Source organism: Lathyrus oleraceus, chromosome 7 (assembly GCF_024323335.1).
Source record: "Lathyrus oleraceus cultivar Zhongwan6 chromosome 7, CAAS_Psat_ZW6_1.0, whole genome shotgun sequence".
Taxonomy (NCBI): domain Eukaryota; kingdom Viridiplantae; phylum Streptophyta; class Magnoliopsida; order Fabales; family Fabaceae; genus Lathyrus; species Lathyrus oleraceus.
Genome location: NC_066585.1, coordinates 125,484,192 through 125,506,986, shown reverse-complemented (window position 1 = coordinate 125,506,986; position 22,795 = coordinate 125,484,192). Strand labels below are relative to the sequence as shown.

The following is a 22,795-nucleotide window of genomic DNA, read 5'->3' as shown; positions in this document are numbered from 1 at the left end:
CTTCCAGACATTTGTGCTCTCTCTCTCTCTCTCTCTCTCTCTCTCTCTATATATATATATATATATATATATATATATATATATATATATATATATATATATATATATATATATATATAAACCTTTCCCTATTCCATTTGCTTCAAGTGTCAACTAACATGACTCAACAATCTTCACCCACTCACATGTATGTCCCAGCTGAAACTAGTGGATCTTCCTCCCCAACGTCTAGTGCAAATAAACTATTTCAAATGATCAACTTGGAAGAACTGGTCTTGAATGTTTCCCATCTATCCATGGTTCATCCTCCTCCTCAGAAGAAAGCTACACCTTATGTGTCAAAAAATGTTAAGACTTCTGGTAAGTCCTCCGAACCTATAATCCTCAGTAAAGATAAAAATGTTATTGAAGAAGAATCTAGGTCTAAAGGGTCTGAATTAAGAAACCCTAGTATGCATGTTGACGACACCGAAAATCCCACGGAAGTAGAAAGAAGTGCAATTGATAAGGAACTTAGGAAGTTTGTTGCATCTGTTTTGAAGGAAGTAAACTCAGATGTTTTTCCAAATGTTCAAACATCTTTGGCAAAAGAACCAAGCTATGACAACGAATTTAGTGAAAAAGCTGAGGAAAGTGTTCCTGAACATGCTGCTCGTGAGAGAATAAGTAAAAATAAAGTTGATTTTGTTACCAATGTTGAAGGACTATCTTCTGATGAAGAACCCCTTACAAATATTGTTCCTCCTAGTACTACTAAGAGACTACAGAGACCTAAAGGAAATATAGTTGCATTTGAAGATTCTCCCTCCATGGAAGAGAAGAGAAAGGCTAGTGGTTTGAAAGGTACTCCTTCTAGAAGCTCCACAAGAAAATCTCATGTTGGTCCTACTTGATCATGGAGTAAAGTTGTTACCCCTACTAGAAAGAGGAAAGTTGTCTCTTCTAGTGAATCCGAGTTTGAATGTTGAAAAGGATGTCCGGGATATCACCCCTATAAAAAGATCTGCTAACAAGAAGCCTCGTGATACTATGCCCAAAGCTCCACTAGACAATGCATCGTTACATTATGTGAAGAATGCAGAAAGGTGGAAGTATGTCATTCAGATGAGGGTAGCCATGGAAAGGGAATTGGGGAAGGATTCCTTTAAGTGTAAGGAGGTCATGGAACTGATAGAAGTTGCTGGGTTGATGAAGACTATCACACACTTTGGACTTTCTATGAAAGCTTAGTAAAGGAGTTTGTGGTGAGTATCACTGATGGATGTGATGATACGAAGAGTGCCGACTATGGAAAGGTATGTGTGAGAGGAAATGTTGTAATATTCTCCCAAATGTGATCAATAAATTTATAGGAAAAACAAATGTACCTCAGGTTAAGCTGGAAGTTACTGATGATCAGGTTAGCAAAGAAATCACTGCCAAGCAGGTTAGACATTGGCCGAATAAAGGGAAGTTGCCTTCTGGTAAGTTGAGTGTAAAATATGCCATCCTAAATAGAATTGGGACTGCCAAATGGGTATCCACTGATCATACCTCAACAATCTCTACTAATTTTGGGAAATTTATTTATGTCGTTGGTACAAAAAGAGCGTTTAACTTTGGAAAATACACATCTTTCAACAAGTGTTGAAATAAGCCTTCTCTACTGCTGTAAAAATGCCCATCTACTTTCCATCCCTCATCTGTGGAATCATCCTAAATCAACATCTTGGTATTTTGTTGCTTATTTATAGTGTGAAGAAAAAGGATTCTCCCTTATGACTCCACTACAAACTCTTTGCAGGAATACATGTCCCAGACATTGTTATGACATCCTCTCAGGCACCTGGCCCTGCCACCTCCAAGAAGAGTGTCATTGCTCAGCTGAAGGAAACTTGTAAAGAGCTGGAGGGTTCCATCATATCTAACACTATAACAAAGATTAAACTTGAGACATTAATGAAGGCTATGATGGAAGAAGAGAAGAAGGAAGTTGTACGAGGTGGTGATGGTAATGAATGAACTAATGGTGAAGACTATGCTGGTGAGGATGATGTTAATGAAGAGAAAGAAGATGAAGGAGAAAAATATGTAATAACTGACTCAGATAGTCAGGAAGATATATGATTGCAATCTTGTTTTGTTTTGTTTTTTATTTTGTTTTATGGTCTGTGACCAGGATATTTTGCACCCTTAGGTGCCCCATTGTGTGTGATCATTAACTTTTTGAATATGGTTTTATCTGTTTTTGGTTAGATGCTCACATTTGTCAGATTATGGCTAAAAAGGGGGAGTATTGTCTATGTGTGTTAACCATTAACCACTAACCTCAATTACTACCTAGTTGTGCTTAAGGAGAAAGGAGATGCAGGTATGGCACTTTCTAGGTTACTATGCTGTGTTATCAAACTTGATGTTTTGACATCACCTTGACTAAGGAAGTGGTTTGAGTGATGGTTTTGATGTTTTGTCCTGCTGCATATACCTTTGATATGTGATGTAAAACATGTCGTGTTTGATATGGAGGAACCCTTGACGGGGAGTCCTGGTTATGTGAAATAGGGGGAGTATTGACTCTGACTGGTGTGATTGCTTGAGTACCCTTGTAATACGTGTGTTTGATATTGATCTGTTTTTCCAATCCTATGTTGTTATCCTGGACTGTGGTGCAAGTGTGTGAGGTGTACTTGGTTGTTTTAGCCAAAATTTGCCAAAGGGGGCGATGGTTAATTCCTTGTATTTCAGATTGACAACAATTTTGGTAAAACTAACTTATCTGCAACATGTTGAACAAAATGTCCTAACATATGGATTTGACATCTTGTCTGAAATAAGTTTACTCTTGGTAACGTTTGATTGTTTAATTGATTTCAGAATATCCTAAGAATATTTAGTAAATCCCTTGTGATGTTCGTGATTGAGGAATCAGAGATTCTGATTGATGTTAACAAATTCAGTTTTCTAAATGTTGAGACATTTTAGGAAATATTTGATTGATAACCTAATGTTGTGCAGCTGGTTCACTTCGTGTACAAGACCCAAATCTAGTTCATTCTATGACTATATATAAAATGTCTCAAAATCTAATTGAAAAACAAAGAAAAGAAGATAGTTGTGTGGTATTAGGGTTTGAGTGTACGAGTTGTTTGTGAGCCTCTCAAATATCATCTTGATATATGAGTAGGAATGTGTTAACTAGTTGTAAGGATTGACGAGCACTCATAAGCTTTTAAGCATTAAGTGATTGTGTATTTGTAAAATGTGACTTCTGAATTTCTTATAACAGTTTGAAGTATCACTGTTGTGATTGAAAGTGAGGTGATAAGGGTCTCACACCTAGGAGTGTCTTAGGTAGAAGTTAAGCACAGGTAGTGATTAGGGTGTAAATTGTAACTTAGAGATAGTCTGCAGAAGGTCTACAAACTAATACTATTTAGTGGATTTCCTCCTTGACTTGGTAGCCCCCAGATGTAGGTGTCGTTGTACATCGAACTGAGTTAACAACTTTGTGTGTTATGTTACTTTATGTTCCTCTATATGTAAGTTATCTTGTTATTAATCAGATATCAGTGTCTCGACATCTCGTAAGACATCTTATATCTGCATACTAGAATTTCAAGAAGGTCTTTAAAATTCACATAAACATTACCAGCAAATGTAATGTCAAAATTGTATGTTTACCTGATTGCTTAGTAGTTGTATTTATATCATGTACATACTGGTATAACAAATCGGTTGTACTCGAAGGGTGTTAAAAAAAACATTTGATTGTGTTTAATCTATGTAAATATAATAAATAAAAAATTGATATAAATAACCAAAATAAATTTTCAAGCATCAAGCATCAAATTGATATAAAAAAATTAATATAATTAACCAAAATTGATATTCACGTTGAATCTCCTTTACTGATTTTAAGCATCAGGTTTCAAATCAATAGAAATTGCCAACTGAAAAATATGTGTGTTTCAAAATAAAGCATGGAGAGAAACTCAAATATAATAATAACATGATGAAAAGCATATATTGACTCACCGAAATTCCAGATTATCTCTTTTGATTTGATATAATAAAATTGGATTCAATTCAGACATAAACATGCTTACACATCTGTTAATATATATAGCTAGGTACAAAAAATTTAAAGGCACCGATACGATAATAGAATTGTCAATTACATATAATTTTGTTCCTAGATCTATTGATTATGGCAATTTTCAAAAGGCTCGGATATCATTTGTTGGAATAAGATTAATAACGATTAATCAAAACATACATACTCAAGAAATTATAATATATAATTTAGGCGAGCAGATCAAGCATGTATAAAATTAAAGGATCGATAAATTGATTATAGAATACCTGGATCCATTGAGAAAATCCCCTTAGACGATAATCCTAAAACCCAAAAATTGACGGCTTTTGTGATTCTTCCTCGACGAGTACTCCTTATGCCTCGAATTCTCTTCAGATGGAGAGAAGAAATAATTTACTTATGTACGGTATATTGGATACCATAACCTATATATAGTGTGATGGCCAATTAGGGTTCTCATTATTCTCAAATGGACCATCCTGACATCCACTCATATTTGAACCCATACCAAATTATTTAATTAATTAAATAATTTATAAATGAAATCTAATTAATGTATAATTTATCTTTTGACCGAATCATTCTATAATATATTCTATAATTTATTTCAATTCTTTTTATAATAAAACTATAACTTCTTTATTTCTTTTTAAAACTAAATTTTTTCATCCGTTTCTTATGTTCTTAAAAAAAATTTTACCTTCATTTTAAAATAAATATATTATATAAATAAATACGTGTACCAAAAGTGTTTTACTTTCAAATAACCCCATTTTTAAAAAAAAATCTCAAAATAACCAACTTTTTAGATTAATTCTTAAATTACCTCACTTTGAAGAACCGGTGCCAGATGAATTGGCGCTTGCTCTCTAAGTTAAAGATGTGGCGTCAATTGGATTGACTTATGCACATAGTGCTGCCAATCCAATTGGTGTATGCGTGTTAGGTTTAAGAGGATGCGCCAATTGGTCTGACGCCTATGTGTGTTGTGTATTTTTTTAAAAAAACAATGTATATTTTAGATAAAAGTCGAAATCGGATCAATCATTATTAATATTAATATGCGTTTACATACGAATACAAAAAAGACCAATGTCGTTGATCAGGATGACCTAACCGACCTCCGATACCACATCCCCTAGCTACCTGAACGCATGGCCCTAACCCACGTTGATGATTCACCCTAGGTGTTTTAGAATTTGAGGGCCTAGGAACATCACCATCACCTGCAGGAGATTGCCTAAGATATTCAGACAAATCCGCGTAGTCCTGTGTATGCAATGAATCGCTACCGCCATAACTGAGTCTGTGACCCATGCTAGAGTAGTTGGACTGTGTTTGAGTTATTGGAGGACGACCAGGATGATTAAAGGGCGACATTGGTGTGAATGATGCGTCGAAGAAAGGTTGAAATGATTGTTGTGGTGTTTGGTAGCCATATGGTTGTTGCATATTTTGGTTTTGTGATGTTTGGGCTTTTTGACTATAATAGGAGGAGGGATGGTTGGTGTTAAATGATCGGTGAGTGTTTTGACTAAGGCGGCTATGGTAGGGTGATGTGTTTGGCGCATAGCTATGTTGGGTGTCTCGATGATGATCTTCTTGTTAGTGGTGATACGAAGTATGCTCTTAGTATTGTGGTTGGGTGTTTCACATGTTAAGGTCATAGGTTTGTCTGTTTGTGGGCCGAAAATTTTGATGGGTAGGGAGTTGTGAGTATTTGGTCTGACAATGTTGTTGGGGGTTAGATGTTGAACTTTCTTGTTTGTAAGTTACATGACGTGGTTCGTATAGGTACATATCCTCGACGAGGAACTCAAATCCAACCGATATGTATCAAACCATATAATTACGAGTTGGTTTTTCTTCGGTTGGCATCACAATGACAGTTAAGACATGATCTTGTCGATGCTTCCATTTTCAACACTCAGATCTGGCGAAGCTTTGCCAAGGGTTAAAGTTTCATTGGTCGTTAACTTTTCGTAGATGCCATTCTCCGAGGTTTATCAGGGGTTAAAGTTCCAAATGGAATGACGCCTACATACACAATTTCAAAGCAGGCGCCAAATGGATTGACGCTAGGTCTTGCATGCATGGTCATGTCGCATTCTTCTATTAATACTCTTACTCATATCAACACAAATTCATACTCTTACTCAAACCAACACAACTTCATTGTCAAACCTACACAACTTCATTATCATACTATGTCATCTGCACCCGCATATATTATTAATGCTCACTGCAACAGTGAGATATATGAGTGTGATGTATACGAGTTTAGTTTTTGAAACACCGAAACTATACGATTTACAATCAAGAGAAATTCAAATTTCTTGCATTTGAAAAAACGAATAGAAACCTATCTAGGATCTTGTCATGTGGCACAAATCATGTAACAAAATCCAATTTATTTCGAAAACAATCAATATAAACTTTACCAGCTAAATGTGCGAGCCGATGAAGATGTTGAATATATGTTTATTAGTCACGAATATTCTGGTTGCAACTCTATTGAATTATATATTAATCTCCAACAAAGTATACCATGACAAAATTAGATTGTCAAATGTAGATGCATGAAGGTGGGTGAATAACATACAATTAGAGTAGTGGACAAAGGCATTTGACAGAGGATGTCGATGAGACCACATGACAACAAACCTTGTGGAATGCATGAACGACGTCTTCAAAAGCATTAAAAATCTACCAATAACCACATTGGTCAGAATAACCTATTTTAGGTTGACATCGACCTTCGCAACCATAGGCGAAAGATGAAATACAATGTTAATGTCAGGTCAATTATTCAGTGAATGCTGTTTGAAAGTGATGAAAGAGGAAACTATCAAACTTGACACACACGCGGTTACAATCTTTGACCGTCATATGCAAAATTTCAGTGTATAGGAAACAATGGACCACAATGAGGGGAGGCCAAATTTATCTTATGTTGTCAGACTAAACAAAAGTTGGTATGACTGTGGCAAGTTCCAAGCCTTCCATATTCCTTGCTCCCATGTCATTGCGGCATGCGCACATACTTGCAAGGATGCTTACAACCATCTATCTGATGTTTACAATGCCATCACCGTCATGAATATTATAACGAAAGCTTTGTAAGTTGAAAATACGCCTAAGAGGGGGGGGGGGTGAATTAAGTGGTTAAAAATTCTTCGATCTTGTTTCCGATTCTTGGTTATTTTTCGTTTAAGTGCGGAAAAATAAATTGCGGAAAGTAAAAAAGACACCGGAATTTATAGTGGTTCCCTTCACACTCCGAAGGTACATCCACTCCCCTTTCGACTCGAAAGAGATTTCACTATAGTTAGAATTATTGTACAGCCTACTCACACCAATGGTGATGCTTACTATCTAACCTATAGATAATCAAGTGTGCAAGAACAATCCTCTTGCAACACCAACCCTTGTGTCCAACAATTCTGGATCACAAGTCAAACAGAAATAAATCTTCTTTGATGATTTGAATAAAGTGTAGTACTATCAATCTTCTCTTGATTGATCTTCTCCTTGGATAAATATTCACTCAATGAATAATATATAAGTGTTCAAACCGAATGATATGTATTCTTTTCAATGTATATGAAGGTTTAATGCAAAGAATACTTTAAGAAAGTTTTTGGACACTTGATAAAAATCTGAGTTTTTTATAAGAGTGATTTATTTGAAAGTTTTTGCAAGAAAGGAGGTGTTTGTAAAAAATGAGTAATGATGTTTATATATTGCTACAAACACATTTGTGAAAGAGTATGATGAATGAAAAGATGCCATGATTCAAAAGAATGCAAATAAAATATTTGAATGAAGAAATGCATCAATTTGTCAAAAATCATCAGTGGTAACCGGTTACTTACCCAAGGGTAACCGGTTACTGAAGCTTCCAACGTAAAAAATATTTGAAAAATAGCAGTGGTAACCGGTTACTTACCCAAGGGTAACCGGTTACTGAAGCTTAAATTTGAAAAACAGAATTTTGCAGAATGTGAAAAAATGATGCAAGTCATTCTAGTTTTTCTACATGAACCAAGACATTATGGAGTAAAGGTTTGAACACTTGTATATCATATTAGTGAAAGTTTAGGATATACCAATGATGATACTTGATCCTTTGAATTGATATACTTCACTTGAAACTTTACTCCACTTCAATTCACTTCAAGTCTTTGACAAATTTTTGATCTTGTCACATGAGAATTGTTGAGAGATATTGTAATCATCAAAATCATCAAGGATCCATGACTTCACAATCTCCCCCTTTTTGATGATGACAACTCACTACTTGAAAGTTGATTCTATACTTGTTTCTCTAAACCAAGGATATCTCCCCCTATGCAAGTGCCCCCCATTTCTTTTGAAATATGAGCAAAGCTTTGGAAAAGTGTATCTTTCCTACAAAATGTTAGAGAAACAAAAGACAACTAGCAATTCTTCTCCCCCTTTGTCATTAGCAAAAAGGTTGGGAAAAGACTTGATAAAAAAAAACAGTCATACATGCACAAACATAAAAGGCATTCATTCACACCAATGATAACCAACACATAAAACATGATATTGTTCCAGATAAATAGAAGTATAACACATAAAAACTATAACATAGATATGACATAAAAACATAAGCAAGACCAAAAACACTTAATCACTTCCGGAACCCTCTTCCATCTCCACATCTTCTTCTTCTTCAAAGGATGATTTAGAGCGGTAAAGCTTGAGAAGTTTGTTAATCCCACGCATTGCTTGATGATGATTGGAGTTCATTTGCAATTTCATAGCCATCATCTCATGATGAAGAGATTCCAAGGAATATCCTCCTTCCAGGGCAGCAACATCCAATTCATCTCTATATCTATAAATGCCATCCGGAGCAAGAACAATTCCGATATTCTTAGTGATTATGGTCTTGTTGATCTCACACAGTTGTTCATCCATCTCAATACATTCTTCATTAGCAAGAGGCACATTACAATAAGCCAATAATTTGGAGACAAAGAAAGCATAGGGCAGCCCTCCGGCGAGACCAAGTTGATGTCTCAAATGATAAAAGAACAAGTAAGACCAATTTATATTCCATCCCATTTTCAAGGCTTTAAGCAAAAACATATCAAACTCGGTCACTTGAGAATGATTTGAGTGTCGAGGCACCAAAATGTATGCTAAAACATAGTGCAACATCCGGTCACTAACAGTCAAGGATTTAGCATACTTGATAACACGGGATGATTGAGATTGTCTACCAATTAAATCATCATGAGTTCCACGAGAAATCTCAACAAAATAGTTCAAAGCATCAAAATGGTTCCATTTATCACTTGATGGACGATATCCGATACGGAATTCGTCTCCCTCATTTGGAATTCCTAAATATTTAGCAATATCTTCTAACCCAATAGATATCTCAGTATTGTTAACAACATATTCCATATATAAGTCACCAAATTCATCCTGAGTAAAGTTAATATTGCGATAAAAGGTTTTAACCATTTCAGGATAAATCAAGCCTACCTCAGAGACCAAGTCTTTAACACCAGATGCTGTCAGAAGCTCCTCAAAATTGAAACTATTAGCTGGAAAAGCAGAGAACTTCACATATCTTGGCTTCATCAATTCCCTTCTACCAACATCAGATTTGGATTTCTTAGCCTTTGAAGGTTGCATGTTGCTATCATCCATAATTTCTTCCCTCAATTCATTGGCTTGAGAACTTTCACCCATGGGTTTCTTTCCTGTGTTCTTCTTGGGAGGAGCCATGATTTTGGTTTTGAAAGTTAGGGTTGGAAAGGGGAATTCGAAAATTAAGCTTGGATTAAGAGATGAAGATGGTAGGATGTTGATATAGAGAGTGTGGGTTTGATTTATATGAGATTGATTTAAGATTTTGAGTGAGTGGGTGTTAATTTTCCAAGAAGGGTTTATGGTGACATTGAAGGAGGAAGGTGGAAGATGAAGTTGTTGAGTTCCAAGGAAAATAGAGAAGTGTTTGGTCAATCAAACATAAGGAGCAACAAGTGAAAACATTTTTTTGACTATTCAGCGGTAACCGGTTACTACCCCGCAGGTAACCGGTTACGCAAGTAAAACACGAAAAATAAAAAAGAATTCGAACAGTGGTAACCGGTTACTTACCCAAGGGTAACCGGTTACTTATGCCAAACATGCAAAAAAACAGTAAGTGTTTATAGAAAAAATGGTGAGGGAAAAGTAAATTTTTTCACTTTGACATGTTTAAACACATATTAAGGCAACTATTGATCATAGTACCAACATTTAAAAAATAATTTAACTCTACGTAAAATCGAGAAAACTCACATTTTCAATAAAAATCACCAAAAAAGTGTGACTTCCCGAAGTCGAAAAAATATAAAAATTACATACCTTTAATTCTTAATGATGTACCATGAATATTTGATGAAAAAAATTAGAGACCCGTTTCGCTCAAAATTCCAAGTTATCGGCGAATCTTGAAAAATTGCTCTTTAGCCAATGGTTTTGTGAATATGTCGGCAAGTTGGTTATGTGTATCCACGAACGTAACATCTACATCTCCGTTGAGCACGTGATCTCGAAGGAAATGATGTCGGATATCTATGTGCTTTGTCCTTGAATGCATGACCGGGTTCTTTGTGATGTTGATGGCACTTGTGTTATCGCATCGAAGAGGAATGCAACCGAGATCTACACCAAAATCCCGAAGTTGTTGCTTAAGCCATAAAATTTATGCACAACAACTGCCTGCTGCAATGTACTCTGCTTCGGCCGTGCTAAGTGCGACACATGCTTGCTTCTTGCATGCCCACGACACTAGTGCATTCCCGAGAATGTGACAAGTACCACTTGTGATTTTTCTATCGGTCTTACATCCTGCATAGTCAGCGTCAGAATAACCAATCAAGGAGCATATACTACCTTTTGGATACCATAGTCCGACGTTCGTTGTTCCTTTGAGATATTTCATAATCCTCTTCACGACGGCGAGATGCGATTCCTTCGGATTTGCTTGAAAGCGTGCACACAAGCATACACTAAACACAATGTCAGGACGGCTTGCCGTCAAATATAGTAATGAACCAATCATACCTCGATATTTTGTGATATCTATTGAAACTCTAGATTCATCTTGATCAACGTACGTTCCGGATCCCATAGGAGTAGACATCACTTTGCAACTATCCATATCGAATCTTTTTAATAATTCCTTGCAATAATTGGATTGGTTGATGAAGATGCCATCCTTTGTTTGCTTGATTTGTAGTCCAAGAAAATAGTTCAATTTTCCCATCATGGACATCTCGAATTCTCCTTGCATCATAATTGAAAACTCTTCGCAAAGATCTTTGTTTGTTGAGCCGAAGATGATGTCGTCGACATAGACTTGAGCCAATAAGGTGTTACCCTTGATCTTCTTTATGAACAAAGTCTTGTTAAACTTTCCTTTTACACATCCCTTTTCACATAGAAAGTTTCTGAGACGGTCATACCACGCTCTTGGTGCTTGCTTTAAGCCGTATATTGCTTTCTTCAACTTGTAAACATGTGAGGGATTCTTGAAGTCTTCAAAACCCGGAGGTTGTTTGACGTAGACTTCTTCATTGATATAGCCATTTAGGAAAGCGCTTTTGACATCCATCTGAAACAATTGAAAATTCATAGAACAAACATAAGCAAGTAATAATCGAATTGCTTCTAACCTTGCTACCGGAGCGAACGTCTCATCAAAATCAATTCCTTCCTCTTGGTTGTATCCTTGTGCGACCAATCTTGCTTTGTTATGAACTATGATCCCATTCTCATCAAGTTTGTTCTTGAACACCCATCTTGTTCCTATGATGTGCTTGTTGTTCGGTCTTGGTACAAGACTCCAAACTTGATTCCTTTCGAATTGGTTGAGTTCTTCTTGCATTGCTACTATCCATTGATCGTCGCCTAAGGCTTCATCGACTTTGGTTGGTTCTATTTGAGATACAAAAGCCATGTTGAGACAAGCATCCTTGAGATTTAGTCGTGTTGCAACGCCTTGGCTAATATCACCAATAACTTTATCGATCGGGTGATCTCTATGAGTTCTCCATTCTTTCGGTAGATCATGATGTTCTTCAATGATTGGTGATTCATTTCCTTGTGGTATAGGTTGATCATTTGGACCTTCCTTTTGTTGTTGTGACATATCTATTATATCATCATCATCATCAACAATAATGTTATCCTCTTTTGAGGGGTTAGTTTCATCGAAAGATACATGCATTGATTCTTGAATAGAAAGAGTTCTTTTATTGAAAATTCTAAAAGCCTTACTAGATAGGGAGTAGCCAAGGAAGATACCTTCGTCGGATTTCTCATCGAACTTACCAAGGTTTTCCTTACCATTGTTGAGGACAAAACATTTGCACCCAAAAATGTGAAAGAAAGATATATTGGGCTTCCTTCCTTTGAATAGCTCATACGGAGTCTTTTTGAGAATCGGCCGAATGTTGACACGGTTGCTTACAAAGCATGTTGTGCTAACTGCGTCCGCCCAAAAATATTTAGGGAGGTTGGAGTCACTGAGCATTATTCTTGCGAGCTCCACCAGAGATCTATTCTTTCTCTCTACAACACCGTTTTGTTGTGGTGTTCGTGGTGCGGAGAAGTTGTGGGAAATTCCATGCTCTTCGCAAAATTCTTCAAAGAATGTGTTTTGAAATTCTCCACCGTGGTCACTTCTTATGGAGGTTATTGTGAGGGACTTCTCGTTTTGAATTTGTTTCGCATACTTTTTGAAAGCCTTGAAAGCATCGCTTTTCTGCACTAGAAACAATGTCCACGTATATCTAGATAAATCATCAACAATCACTAAAGCATAAACATTACCTCCGAAGCTTTTCGTTCTTGATGGACCGAAGAGATCCATGTGCAAGAGTTGAAGTGGCTTAGACGAAGATACAACATTCTTGGATTTGAAAGTTGTCTTGGTTTGCTTTCCCTTTTGACATGCGTCACAAAGCTTATCCTTGATGAACTTAATCTTTGGAAGACCAACAACTAGATCATGCTTTATCAACTTGTTCATGTGCTCCATGTGTATGTGAGCGAATCTTTTATGCCATAGCCAAGCCTCGTTGTTGTTGGTCATTAAGAATTTTACCTTCAAGGAAGAATCATCAAATGAAGTCATAAAAATATTATTAACCCTTTTACCTTTTAGCAAAATGTCATGGGTGACTTCATGTTCTATCACACATTCATCCTTTGTGAAGTTGATTCGGAACCCTTTGTCACACAATTGACTTATGCTAAGAAGGTTGTGCTTTAGGCCTTCAACATAAAGGACATCTTTGATGATGGTAAAAGGAGGTGCTCCAATGGTTCCTACTCCAAGGATCTTTCCTTTAGTGTCATCACCGTATGAAACATATCCTTTGGCCTTTAAAGATAGATGTGAAAATTTGTTGACATCGCCCGTCATATGCTTTGAACAACCGATATCAAGATACCATTGATTCGAAGTTGTCTTCAAGCATACCTCATCGATTTCTTCATCGGATTGATGTGAAGCCATAAGAGCCATGTTCGCACATTCATCGCTTTCCGATTCCGAAGATGAACTGATCTCATTATCGTTCCAAGCAACATAAGCCTTTTTGTTTTTGAATTCCTTCTTGCCTTTGAATCCTCATTTCTTTGCAAGTTTCGGGCAATCCGGCTTTATGTGACCTTGCTGTCCACATTCATAACAAGTGACGTCTTGCATTGATGTGGATGCTTCCTTTTTCCTGAAATGTTTATTCTTTTTAGGATAAGAGGAATTTTTATTTTTAATAAAAAACTTACCAAGCTTCTTCACAAGAAGCATACAGTTCTCATCTTCGGACGTCTCATCATCTTTGTCATTTTTTGAATCAACCTTTAAGGCAATCCCCTTGGACTTCTTTTCTTGACTTTCGTGCTTCTCGAGCCTTCCAAGTTCCAATTCGTGTTCTTGAAGTTTGCCAAATAAAGACGCGGATGTCATCGTTGAGAGACTCTTCTTTTCCGAAATAGCGGTCACTTTCGGTTGCCATTCTCTTGTCAATGATCTTAGGACTTTCAGGTTGAGATCATCATTGGTGAAGGTTTTACCAAGAGCAATCAAGTGATTTGTTAGATGGACGAATCTCTTTTGTAAGGCAACTATAAATTCACCGGGCTGCATGCAGAACATCTCATATTCTTGACTTAGAGTGTTTAGCCTCGATCTCTTCACTTCGGTGATTCCTTCATGTGTTTCTACCAAGGTGTCCCAAATCTCCTTTGCCGATTTACATTGAGATATACGAAAGAACTCGTCCATACTAAGAGCGCTTTGAAGTATGTTGATTGCCTTCTTCTCATTCAGAATCTTTTTCCTATCATCTTCGTCATAAGTGTTTTTCAACTTTGGGGTACCAACTCCATTCACCACATTCACCGGTTTGTGTGGACCTTCTTCAACTGCTTACCATATACCTTCCCCTTGGGCCTCAAGATGTGCCTTCATTCTGATTTTCCAGAAACCGAAATATTCTCCGGAGAAGAGTGGGGGCTTGTTGCTACTTCCACCATCTTTGAAAACCGGGTTTATGCTTGCGGAAGCCATGCTGGATCTCTAGGAACAAGTTACCTATAACTTGCTCTGATGCCAATTGTAAGTTGAAAATGCGCCTAAGAGGGGGGGGGGGGGGAGGGTGAATTAGGTGGTTAAAAATTCTTCGATCTTGTTTCCAGTTCTTGGTTATTTTTCGTTTAAGTGCGGAAAAATAAATTGCGGAAAGTAAAAAAGACACCGGAATTTATAGTGGTTCCCTTCACACTCCGAAGGTACATCCACTCCCCTTTCGACTCGAAAGAGATTTCACTATAGTTAGAATTATTGTACAACCTACTCACACCAATGGTGATGCTTACTATCTAACCTATAGATAATCAAGTGTGCAAGAACAATCCTCTTGCAACACCAACCCTTGTGTCCAACAATCCTGGATCACAAGTCAAACAGAAATAAATCTTCTTTGATGATTTGAATAAAGTGTAGTACTATCAATCTTCTCTTGATTGATCTTCTCCTTGGATAAATATTCACTCAATGAATAATATATAAGTGTTCAAACCGAATGATATGTATTCTTTTCAATGTATATGAAAGTTTAATGTAAAGAATACTTTAAGAAAGTTTTTGGACACTTGATAAAAATCTGAGTTTTTTATAAGAGTGATTTATTTGAAAGTTTTTGCAAGAAAGGAGGTGTTTGTAAAAAATGAGTAATGATGTTTATATATTGCTACAAACACCTTTGTGAAAGAGTATGATGAATGAAAAGATGTCATGATTCAAAGGAATGCAAAGAAAACATTTGAATGAAGAAATGCATCAATTTGTCAAAAATCATCAGTGGTAACCGGTTACTTACCCAAGGGTAACCGGTTACTGAAACTTCCAACGTAAAAAATATTTGAAAAATAGCAGTGGTAACCGGTTACTTACCCAAGGGTAACCGGTTACTGAAGCTTAAATTTGAAAAACAGAATTTTGCAGAATGTGAAAAAATGATGCAAGTCATTCTAGTTTTTCTACATGAACCAAGACATTATGGAGTAAAGGTTTGAACACTTGTATATCATATTAGTGAAAGTTTAGGATATACCAATGATGATACTTGATCCTTTGAATTGATATACTTCACTTGAAACTTTACTCCACTTCAATTCACTTCAAGTCTTTGACAACTTTTTGATCTTGTCACTGTTGAGAGATGTTGTAATCATCAAAATCATCAAGGAGCCATGACTTCACAAGCTTCTTAGTGCTAGCAATGAAGGAATATTAATCTTCATATCAAGGGGACATAGTTTGACACAACGATGAGATACGAAGAAAGAAAAAAGGACAACCAAACAACACACGTATTAGAACAAAAATGGATACGACGGATAAAATGATAAGATTATGTAATATATGTCGTCAACCCAGACATAATAAGAAAAAATGTTCCAATCTCGGAGAAACCTCTGCATCATAATTTAGTATCTCCTTTCAATTTTTGTAACCTTTGATTTTGATATATTAATAACTTTTTGTTACAACATGGTTAACAACAAACATCACTCTAACTTAAACACACTTAAAACTGAACAGATCTGAATAAACAACACAAACAACAAATATCAAAACAAATAAAAATACTTAACCACAATGTTTAAAAACAACATTTCTAACGGATTACAACAATCAAATTGATATCATTTGGTCCAAACATCACTTCCCTAACATCCTTATCATTTTTTACTCGCACCCATCCATGTACGACATCGAGTTCTCAATACTTCTAATTTTTTCGCTTTCAATTATGTTTCCGTCTAACAAACGAACTAACTCCCTCTGTAGTTGCTCGAAATGACAGATGTTCTAGAAGAAAATCTTCATCGGAGGCTTGTCGCTCGAATAAATCACTTTTCCATAGCGACGACGAAGACGAACCATATTTGCAATATAATAAAAATGGATGTGGAAAATAAATCACACAACACCTCTATTTATACAAAAAAAAAAAAATACAGACCAATTCACGTCTCCTCCCATTTTCTACCCATAAGCGTCAATTGGATTGACAACAGCATGTACGGTAACCAATTCAATTAGTGTCTCATCTTTAAAATTAATGGTATGCGCTAATTCATCTGACACCTACGTGTTAAATTTTTTTTTTAAAAAAAATGAGATAGTTTAGGAATTAATCTCGATTATTTTAGAAATATTTTTAAAAGATTAGATTATTTGAGTAAAAAATTTGTACCAAAATGTAAATGTTTTTTATTAGTTTATTTTAAAGGTAAAACAAAGTAGGAGTAAGCTCCTTTCTCTCATTGTCTATCTCTCTCTCCTTCCCTTTTTCATCATTAACATTAATGATTCAAATTTTCTTCCATTCTGAAAAAAAGATTATAACAAAATGAATGGCAAAATGACACATTTTACTACTATCAATTGACACAACCTTTTCTCCTTCTTATCGTTAAACGCCTATTCCAACGGAACGACTCCTCAACTCCGATAACCCTCCCTTCGCCGGAGCATTCTCGTCTTTAACATACCGCCACTCTATCATCGCTTTTCACTTCATAACTGTATCTTTCAGAAGCCAAGCCGCTGTAGTTCGTACGCTGTGGTTTCATAGATCTGGACACGCTCCCGCGCGGGATCTGAATCGGGGAACGTGATTCGTCGTAGGAGACGGAGAAAGGGGAGGCTCCGGCGGCGAGACTGTCCGGTGGAGAAGTGGAGAAGACTAAGGGTGAGACGACTGAATTCGTTTCACCAAATGGGTGTTTTTTTTTTAAAGAAATCATTGTTAAAGTTTTGGTTTTTAATTGAATCCCTTTCAAGGGATTAATGGGGTTATTAGTTGCTATGTAGATTAGTCTATTTTATTGTTTTCTCTTTTAATTAACATAGCTCTTAATTATGCCAAAAAAATTACATTTTTCTTACATTTCATGTACTATTGCAGTGATGATGATGATAGGTTGAAGAAAGAATCAAATATGGAGGGTGGTCTTCAAAAGTCTAAATCTTTGCGCCTTAATCGAAGAGGAGACAGAAGTAATCAAAATCTTCAAGCCAAAGGTAAACAACAACTTGTATCAATTCTTTTGATTCTTTAGTTTGTTAAGATATCCTTTGTTTACTAGAAGACGTGATATAGCCTTTGTTGGTGATGCAGATTTTGAAGTGGGACTCTTTTCTTCAGGGAGGGTACCCCAAGATTACCCCATGAAGATTGTTTGGAAGAAAGGGTTTATTAGATTGGTTCTTGTAGGAGGGATCTTGTGGATGCTGTTAATTCTTATTGCATTGTTGTTTCATGTCTGGTCTTGTCAAACTTCTGTCTCCTTTTTATCAGGTTACCGATTTTCTCAACATCATCATACTAGTGGTTAACCCTTCTTGAATCAATTGTCATGATATAGACTCTTCATCTAGTTGTCTCATGAATCATGATGTTTGGGAATTAGGTATAAGAAGGGGATAAATTATATCAGTCTTTTATATTAGATAGTTTAGATAGAACTCTGTAGCTGCGCAATGTTTGTAGATTTACACATGCATGGGATTGAAAAACAACATTTTAAGCTGTAAAAGATTATGGAACCCTCTAATTTCAAGTTTGATAAAACAATAGTAGAACATGTCTTGGTACTGAAAATTGAATTGAATTGAATTTGTTAATTTTCCCTCCTCTCCTGGATGGTTGAGAGGGGATTTGTCTGTGTACTACTTTTCTTATATTTTATCTAAATTTAGTTGTTCGAGACTAACTTTAAGTTTGAAGTATAAATATATACTATCTGATTGGTGGATTTAGATGCAAATTTGCTATGAGTACGAATATAGGATAGTGATTTGTTTGTGGGAGGTTCTGTTAGATTATTAAAATGCATACTTTAAGGAAAGGTTGTTAAGCAAAAACATTCATTGTCTTTCTCTTTTCTTCATCAAGACTACACTATCATGTCATCATTTCTGATTTATAAAAACATAGCTATTTTTGCTTGACCTGCAGCCATGTGTAACAAAAATAGCAAGGTTTACACCATGTTAGACACTATGGGACTTGTAACAAGACCTCACAGTAAGATTTTGGCAGTTTTTTCTCCATCCATTACTTTTAGACTTCAATTAAAAACTGATGTTTGATGTTGATGCTGCCTGTAACTTTTAGGATGTCCGATACCTGTTTCCGATGACCCTGATAAAATAGTTATCCCTACTGGAAGAACTTCCGACAAACTTGTCAAAAATTTATTGTATGTTACCGAAGATGAGGTTCCAAATAATAGTTCCGAGCCGTCTCCTTTATTTGGAGGCCATATTAGTTGGAAACAGAGGGAGGAAAGTTTCAAATTGAAGTCAAATATGAAGGTAATCAATGGTAATGGTTTTATAATTGTTATTAAGTTTAATCTAATTGCAATTGCTTCACAATTCTGTAAGATTCTCCTGTGGTTGCATTCCTTAATGCCCTATGTTTCACATGTTCTCCACCCCTCAGGTGCACTGTGGATTTATCAAAGGCGGCGGTGCTGAAATGGATCCTGTGGACATTAAATATGTTGAGAAATGCAAATTTGTTGTTGCATCTGGCGTTTTTGACGGCTATGATATACCTCATCAGCCGTCAAATATAAGCCTTCGCTCAGAGAAACTTTTTTGCTTTCTTATGGTTGTGGATGAGGTATCTCTGAAATTCATGAGGGAAAATAATACTGTGAAAGAAGACGATGCTGGTGGAAAATGGGTGGGAATTTGGCGACTTGTTCTTCTTAAGAATCAACCTTATGATGAACCAAGAAGGAATGGGAAGGTTCCTAAAATAATAACGCACAGATTGTTTCCTCAAGCACAGTACAGTATATGGATTGATGGTAAAATGGAGCTGATAGTTGATCCATTGCTTATCCTTGAGAGGTACTGATTTCTGCTATCTTAGTTTATATTTATGGTAATACGAATAGTATGAACATTTTAAATCTGTTTCTCTAGATAAGCAGTCAAATTACTATCCTTTTGAAAGTTTTGTTTTTTGAGATAGCTTGTTAAGTGAGAAAAAAAAGCATTTGATATTGATGATGTCAATATTTTCATGTCCTTACCAGTAAAGTGCACAATAAACATTCTTAGGCACATTGAGTTGAGGGTTCGATTTTATTGGACATCTTTTGCGCTATCATTTGTCTCTTATATAGGCTTAGATATTTACAATTATGAAGTTGATGCATTTTTCTTGGATAGGTAACATACATTAGTTGTTATGCTAGTATTTTCTCCTTCACCCGAGTTTGAATCCCTGTTTTTAATTCCTTCAAGGCTTCAACCCTTTGCTCAAACCGGTTGAGCTATCTAATGCCCCCGTGGAGGCATGTTATTAAGAAAAATATTGTGTTTGTAGATTTTCTTTCGGGAAAAATATTGCTCGACTCTTGATAATGGGGAGTACAAATACGGAGTATAAATGGAATTTCAATAATTAATAAGCTTAAAACGGGAACTATGTTTCTTATATCTAGGACCCAAACAATAACCTAAATGTCATTTATATATAGGATCAGAAGGAGTAAAAAATTGTTATTTGGAACTGATAAATATTGCTTTCTAGTAGAACAGAAAACTGTTAGTTTTTTTTAAATTCATGGAGCTGTGATTCTCTGCGATTGACACATAGGTCCCTAGTGTAGTATATCGGCATATCTATTTCCTCTGGGAAACACTAGTTCATTGTTTCCAAATTATAAAGTGGGATAACTTTGAAAAAACATTTATGTTTTAGCCAACAGGAGAAACAGCACTTAAGCTACTGGCTTAATCTTGCACATTGATTTTTCTTCTTCACAGCTTACAAACTACACCTTTATAGCTGTAAAATCTACCCACCACCATGTCTGCAAGATTTTTTGTTTCTCATGGTGTCATATAGGATTTTCCATTTTGAAGGCAACACCACAGGTGGACTAGATATATTCTAGTGTAATTTTAACAATGTTAAGATTCTTTGTAGAGAGTAAATAGTAACATGTTGATTTTGTATGAACGGAAGATATTCTTGTTGGATGTAGCAGAAATGCATAATAGGTTTTATGAAGAAAAGTAGACCAGATGGAGGGTAGTCAAACCACTAGAAGTAGAGGGAGACCTAGTAAAACTGTGCGAGAAACTATTAAGAAAGATCTCGAGCTAAATGAATTGGATAGAAACATGGTTTTTGATAGAACATGATTGTGTAGTTTGATCCATGTAGCCGATCTCACTTTGTAGGAAAAAATTTGGTTGTTGTTGTAGGTTTTATGGATGACTCACTTTGTACGGCAATCTTTACTTTGCAGATACCTATGGCAAGGGAAACATACATTTGCCATTGCTCAACATAAGCATCATCGTAGCATATACGAGGAGGCTGATGCAAACAAGAGGCGAAAGCGATACGCTCGACCCCTTATTGATCTCCACATGAAAATATATTATTATGAGGGGATGCAACCATGGAGTTCAAATAAAAAGACTATTAGTGGTAGGACAGGACATGAAATTAGACTTTCTTATTTTTCATTTTATTGTCTCTTTGGTTTTGACAATTTTGGCATGTCATTCTATATCTGACTTCTAAGATGACAAATCTTTCAGACATTTTTGCTGGAGCCACAGAAATCTGTCAAAAAACTATCACGAAAAGTAAGCACATGTACTTAACAGTTGTTTCTGATGTTTCAGATGTACCAGAGGGAGCAATTATAATTCGAGAACATACTGCAGTGAATAACTTGTTTAGCTGCTTGTGGTTTAACGAGGTCCACCTCTTCACGCCGAGAGATCAACTGAGTTTTGGCTATGTTGCGTACAGATTAGGGGACGCGTTTGATTTCTTCATGTTTCCAAACTGTGAATACAACTCGATATTTGTGTTGCATCCTCACACAAGAGAGCACTCTTCACCCATAGAATGGGTTAAGGAGTTGGATCAACTTAAAAAGAATAGCAATTTAAAAGAAAGTAGGGGAGGATTAGGGTTGTTTACACCTTATCCTGGGGATCTTAGTTCAGTTGTTCTGCCACAAGTAACAAGAACATCAAAAGCTGGATGACATTTTTGTTTATTTTGTAGTAACATATTTGTTATATGTATTTTTTATTTCAAGAATTTTGATCATGATTAATGAAAGTAAAGCTTATTTTGAGAGTCTAGAAACATACTATCTGTTTTTTCATCCTTCCTCAGTTAAGACATAACTGGAAACAATCCACTGGTATGGTCTCAAAATTCTGATGCAGCGCTCGCAGCTACGCCACCACCAGCTATCAAAGTTCACAAGCTTCATCACTATCTTATTAACCCTTAGAGTCAAATCTCATCTTGTGAATACTTGGATGTAATACTTGAAGGATTTTCCTATTCCTAAGAGTATGAATCCACTCAATGCTTGTCTGTCCTTTCAACTAGTTTCACAAAATTTAATTTTCCTTTAAACATCAAAACTCAATTAGTCTTAAATAATCTATTACATGTTCCAACCATCACCAAGAATATTCTAAGTGTTAGTCAATTTGCAAAAGAAAATCAAGTCTATTTTCAATTGCAAAATAATCTATGTTTTGCTAAAAATTCCAAATTTCCAATGAGATTCTTCTTAAAGGATGGCTTCTCTACAAATTTCCTAGTCTACTTTGTCAAACTAGATTTGCAGCCTTATTTACTCATAATGTCCACTTTTATTAGTCATGTTGTAAATTGTACTAGTATTTATTTTTCTACTTGGCATTCTAGACTTGGATATCCAACTGTGGATGTTCAATATTTTGTACTCAAATTACTTTTCAATAATAAAAGTATAAATGAGTTTTCCACTGTAAATCTCATAGATTATCATCTCAAACATTATTTACACTAAACCATTTGAATTTGTTTATAGTGATCTATAGAGTACAATTAGGAATGTGCAAAAATATGATTAATGAGATCATATCTTAAACTGAATTGTACTGAATGGTTAAAAAACTCAAACCATTTAAATAGATAATAAGCTGAACCTATATTATAAACAATTTAATTAATCAAACTTAAATTAAAAACTAATTTAAACTGTTTAACTAATTGTTTTGAAAAATCATTACTAAATGTAATTTTTAAAATAAAAAACTATTTTTTTTTATAATTTAAAATAAAA

The 22,795-nt window shown here is 35.6% G+C and overlaps 2 protein-coding genes across 3 annotated transcripts; both read left to right on the top strand.

The window, feature by feature from the left end:
* The first annotated feature begins 158 nt into the window (after nt 1-158).
* On the top strand, nt 159-2,001 carry LOC127102390 (uncharacterized). The gene is made up of 5 exons (XM_051039761.1): nt 159-843; nt 923-1,091; nt 1,226-1,295; nt 1,373-1,463; nt 1,784-2,001. Exons 1-5 carry the CDS (start codon nt 159-161, stop codon nt 1,999-2,001), a joined length of 1,233 nt encoding a protein of 410 aa, XP_050895718.1.
* Nucleotides 2,002-16,938: 14,937 nt separating this feature from the next.
* On the top strand, nt 16,939-21,819 carry LOC127101642 (probable hexosyltransferase MUCI70). Of its 2 annotated transcripts, none has more exons than XM_051039111.1 (8): nt 16,939-17,373; nt 17,590-17,705; nt 17,803-17,982; nt 18,643-18,711; nt 18,802-19,001; nt 19,132-19,547; nt 20,960-21,144; nt 21,345-21,819. In XM_051039111.1, the coding sequence occupies exons 2-8, from the start codon at nt 17,624-17,626 to the stop codon at nt 21,713-21,715; spliced, it is 1,503 nt and encodes a 500-aa protein (XP_050895068.1). In that variant the 5' UTR covers nt 16,939-17,373; nt 17,590-17,623; the 3' UTR covers nt 21,716-21,819. The 2 variants fall into 2 exon arrangements, with proteins under 2 accessions (XP_050895068.1, XP_050895067.1); XM_051039110.1 differs by having other exon boundaries at nt 17,785-17,982.
* The last annotated feature ends 976 nt before the right edge of the window (nt 21,820-22,795 follow it).